Source organism: Nicotiana tabacum, chromosome 18 (assembly GCF_000715075.1).
Source record: "Nicotiana tabacum cultivar K326 chromosome 18, ASM71507v2, whole genome shotgun sequence".
Taxonomy (NCBI): Eukaryota; Viridiplantae; Streptophyta; class Magnoliopsida; order Solanales; family Solanaceae; genus Nicotiana; species Nicotiana tabacum.
Window position 1 is genome coordinate 2,451,750 of NC_134097.1, and position 5,013 is coordinate 2,456,762.

General features: G+C 33.5%; 1 protein-coding gene across 1 annotated transcript; it reads right to left on the reverse strand.

Moving 5' to 3' along the window:
- Window positions 1-2,876: 2,876 nt before the first annotated feature.
- LOC107792946 (protein ASPARTIC PROTEASE IN GUARD CELL 1-like) lies at window positions 2,877-4,400 on the reverse strand. The gene has a single exon (XM_016615211.2). It carries the CDS (start codon window positions 4,398-4,400, stop codon window positions 2,877-2,879), a length of 1,524 nt encoding a protein of 507 aa, XP_016470697.2.
- Between the last annotated feature and the right edge of the window lie 613 nt (window positions 4,401-5,013).

Here is a 5,013-nt window from a genome sequence, read left to right on the forward strand (position 1 = left end):
TCTTGGAAGTCGTCCAAACAAACATGTATTGCCCGCTCTACAATGAAAGATGAATTCATAGCCTTAGATAAAGCCGGTGAAGAAGCTGAATGGCTCCGGAATTTCTTGGAAGACATTCCATTTTGGCCCAAACCGTTGGTACCAATATGCATACATTGTGATAGTCAAGCGGCAATTGGAAGGGATGGGAGCATTATGTATAACGGTAAATCTCGTCATATACGACGAAGACATAAAACCGTTAGGCAATTACTCTCTAGAGGAATTATCACGATTGACTATGTAAAGTCAAGTGATAATGTGTCGGATCCACGATGGACCAAATTTATTTATTAATAGTAAATATTAACGTAAGATTATCCGCATTTGTAACGGATATGTTCCAATTCGTGTATTGACCACCAGCTGCAGTTGCAGCCGCCTAATGCTCTTCCCACCATAGCCAAGTGCTTGCTCCACAAACAAGCTAGTGCATGCTCCACCATGGAGGGTGGAGGGTCGTTCATCTTCAAAGCTGACTGCTATAAATATGTGCAACAGCTGTTGAAGAGACACACAAAAACCAAAACTGAAAACGCTCAACTTTGGCTATACATTGCACTCCTTCCTCTCAGCATTTCCATACGATTTTCTGAGTTTCTACTCCTTTGTTCTGCATTGTTTTAACTTCAAATAAAGCAACTGTAAGTGTGATTTGCTACCGAACTTTGTGTTCGCTGAAACATTGGGGTTTGAAGTACCGCTACACCAGTGTGTGATTCGTTCTATCCTGGAAGGAAATAATCCATAACATTGGGTACTAGGAGGGGATTAAATTCCTTAAGGAAACACTGTGAATTCAGTGGGCTCGAATTAATTACTGTTTCAATACGATAACTTATATTTCCCAAAATTATTATTTACAAATACATCAATATTGACGGGACTAACAAATGTTTCACTTGAAAGTTTAGAAGCAATATTTTCCTTTTCTTTTTCTTTTTAAACAATCCATGAACAAAATAATTAATGATTTATCTGTATAAGTGACTTAGTTACCTCGTTTAAGAAGTGTATTACGCCATTTATTATTTGATTTTAACCCATCTTTTGTTACAATGCAAGTTTAATAGATAAACTAGAAGTTCAAATTTCTTAAAATATTAGTCTACATGGTGGGTAATGGATGTGATTTGACACATTGTTATCGTGTTCTATTTATATAATTATATAATTTATGTACTTCAACTAATATTTTTTTGTCAAATTTACAGATAAAAGGAGTCATAATCTTGAATCGGACAAAGAGTTCTTGTACGTGCAACAATGATAACAATAAAACTTTTTCATGTTAGTATCTATAAAATATCTCTATAACAAATAACTACTCTCTTTGTTTTTTCAGCTTTACAATATGAAATTGATTATGATATACTAGTCATCCTATGGAAGACCTATATTGATAGAATTTCTATGCTTTTCTACAACTTACTACTTTTATTCGACAACAACTTCTTGATAGATATGCGACTGTAAAAGCAAGAAAGCTACAATTTCTTAAAAACAAGGGAGAAACTTCTCGACGTGAAGTATTTGCGATCATAGCCGATGTTGCTCATATTCAAATGTAAACTACATGTTGTTGAAATATGAAAGCAAGAAAATTATCAAGTCGAATATTTGGTATGTCAATCCTATTTAAGTAACTAACATTAGTTGTTCAAATGATATATATAATCCTCTTACGTTCTACAACTAAGTTGGAGCTTTTATTTTTTTCCTTAAATTTAGGGTAACTCATCTCACACATATTCCAATATTATTCGTACCATCTTAAAAGGTTTATACTACAAGGTTCATTTAAAATAATATCTTTTAAAATCCAAGCAACGATCCCTGAAGAAAAAAACTTTCATTACATAATTTTTAATTATTAACTACATTAAAAGTGAACCAGGTGAATTAGAAGTGAAGCAATAGTACTTTAATGCTTTAGACATTCAATTCAAATATTTTGCAATACCTAAAATGAATTATACCAAATTAACTGAACATCGATCAGTCTTAAAAGGTGGTTGCTCGACACCTTGAAGTACTTTCATTTTTAATAATTGAAGCATCACTAATGTCATAGAAGAAATAGTTTTGACGGACTGATGGAGTTGTGTACTTATGTACTTTTGAGGGAATAGTAATTATTGATCCAACAACTTGTTTGAGTAAGAGACAATTCAATCTCACTACTATGAGGATTGATATATATGTATGCTCCTTTTCTTTTTGTAAAAAAGTTCCCTGTAAATTCGTTTTGGAAATTTAATTTGTTTGTTGCTATTTAAGTATTGTTGTATTTAAATTGATTTAAATATGTGAATAAGCTTAGTTAGAATATTTGTTGTTGATTTATTTGATTAAAAAATTTACAGATTCGCGGAGCGTCCCCCTTTCTAAAAGTTCCCGGGAGTTCTGGTGTTTCTAGTGGATATCACGATACATAAGGTAATTAAAGGCAATTAGTAATTCGTTAGCTTGTGTTCCTCTTGTATAGCTTTTTTGTGTCATGTTCTTCCTTGTATATAGTTGTATTGGTTTTTACAAGTTTTTTCCCCAAATTTGCAGGTCTGCATCATAAATTGAACAAAACTCTAAAAATATAATATAATTAATAATCTTTTTTTATTTTTAAAATTTTTAAAAATCAAAACTCCGGACATACATGTAACGCACGTGTCCAGAAACTAGTATAGTATACGATGGAATGTAAGATTCTAAGGGAAAGAAGATAGCTATAGCTTTTGCAGGATTCACGAAAACAAATGCAAACAAAAAAGAACACAAACTAGTAGTAGCAACTTTGAGTACAACTTTAGATTGTAACACTTTGAAATTTATATTCCTCAATCGCATGCATCTAAATCGAAAGACAAAGTATTTTCTGAAGTATCAAAAGTTAATCCTATACCCTGAAGTTGATTACTTCCTAATACTGTGCGGGATCTATTCCATCCCATAAAAGCCAGACAATAGAGTCCACGATAGTGCAGAAGAACTCGTTCTTTTGCTAATAACAACATGTTATTTGGGTTTACGCTACCAAAGTACAACTTCACAACAGGAAAGTCTAGATCATGACCATTGGGATCCTCTTTATAGCAAGTGTCCAAAGATGCGAATGGACTTTTAGCCAATGGAATATCTCGTACTTCAGCTCTAAATATGTAACGGAATATAATATAAAAATCTTTAGGAAAGCGGGTAATACTTGTTCCTGTATCCACAAGAACTCCACCCATCACGCCTCTTTTAAAATTCCACCATGATGGACTAACCGGAACTACCTTATCATTAACAAAAACTTTATAAAGGTTGACATAATAAAATAAAGGGTACTTGTAATTTGGTAGGAGTTTTGCTGATGTTGTTCTTGGAAATGCGGTTGTAAGGAAGCTAAGTGTAGATCCCTTTCCTGAAAAAAATCTTGGGAGGCACATGGACATTAAGTCCGCCCCAAATTGTGTTGGTAAAGAAAATCCCGCGCCACTGAGTATTCTACGCCCAAGGCCAACGATTCCAGAATATTCACCACTGAAATTTCTTCGACCTCTTTGATCTGTGCCACATCCAAACGTAACCCTAACTTGTCTTTGATCTAAAACAAAAGTAATCACGTCATCTGCCATATAACCTTTTGATCTTTCTCCACTAGTAAATTTCATATCATAGAGACACTGATGAGTGTAAGTTGTACATTTATAAGTTCGGTCCATACCATCTAAACATTTTTCACCATGTAGAATGCAGTTGACCTTTCGAAATATTTTCGAATTTGTGGGAATATATAGAGGATTAGTTTGTTTATAACACTTATTTGCCGCACATGGTCCACATTGCCACCAAAGCAAATCACTGCCTGTATCTATTAGCAAGAAACTTTTGACTTCTTCAGTACCAAGTAAAAATGATGCAACATATTCACCATTTGCGGAGTATGTACTTGTTGTTTTTGGAACCTTTACACGGCCGATCTTGCTCCCCATTACATCGTGTTGCCTTGTGAGAGTTTCATTTGCGCCAATTTGATTGTCATTTGAAGGAATCATCCCTTCTCTAACGTCATCATCGTCAAATATTGATGCCAAATAACTTGCTCTAGCATGACATCTAGCAAGCCTACTTTCAAGTAATGAGTCATAATCCTTGAACTTTGATTTTTCAAATACATCGCGATTATAAATAGTAAAAGTATAGGACGGCATTGGAGGATCTGGAAGCTTAGGCGGATCAAGAGACATAAATCTTTCCTTAGCTTGCTTAATATAAGTGGAGTTAAGGGATGAAAAAGATGTTTCATTGCCCGAAACTGAGAACAAAATTGAGAAAATAATTGATACCAAAAGGTGAATATGGAATTGGTTTTCCATTTGTATATCACTTATGTAGAAATGTATTTTGCTAATTGCTTGATTTCTTTTGAAATAGGTCCACCACTTCTTACAATTATCTATATAAAGCTGGTTTAGTTATGTTGTGAGTTGTAACCTATTTAATTTTATGCCAAATTGAAAAATAAATACCAAAGCTAATTATAGAGATCTGATTCTCTTTGAGAAGCCATGGTGTGAACAACTAGGAAATAAATAGTTCCTCAATAAAGCCAATACAAATTTTTTTTTCCTTTTTCATTTCCTATATTTATTAAGAGATCGAATAAAATAAATTATTTGTTTTGCAGTAATTCCATTCCTAAACAGAGCGTCAACTATGAGATCTATACCATTTAGGAACATTGTTAATTTAACTCTTCCCAGTTGTTGATGTCGTGTTATAATTACATATATTTTGACATTATTCGCCTTACTTGTTAGTTGTTTGGATGGTAATTCGTGCGACAATTGAGCTTTACTGAGATTATTTTATGTGTAGGAACACTTGGATACGAAGTGGAGAAAAGTAGCATGAAATGGTACCTTGAAGCTATAAATTAGAGAAATAAGAGAAGACATTGCAAGGCCATGAAAAGTCACAGCCTTATAC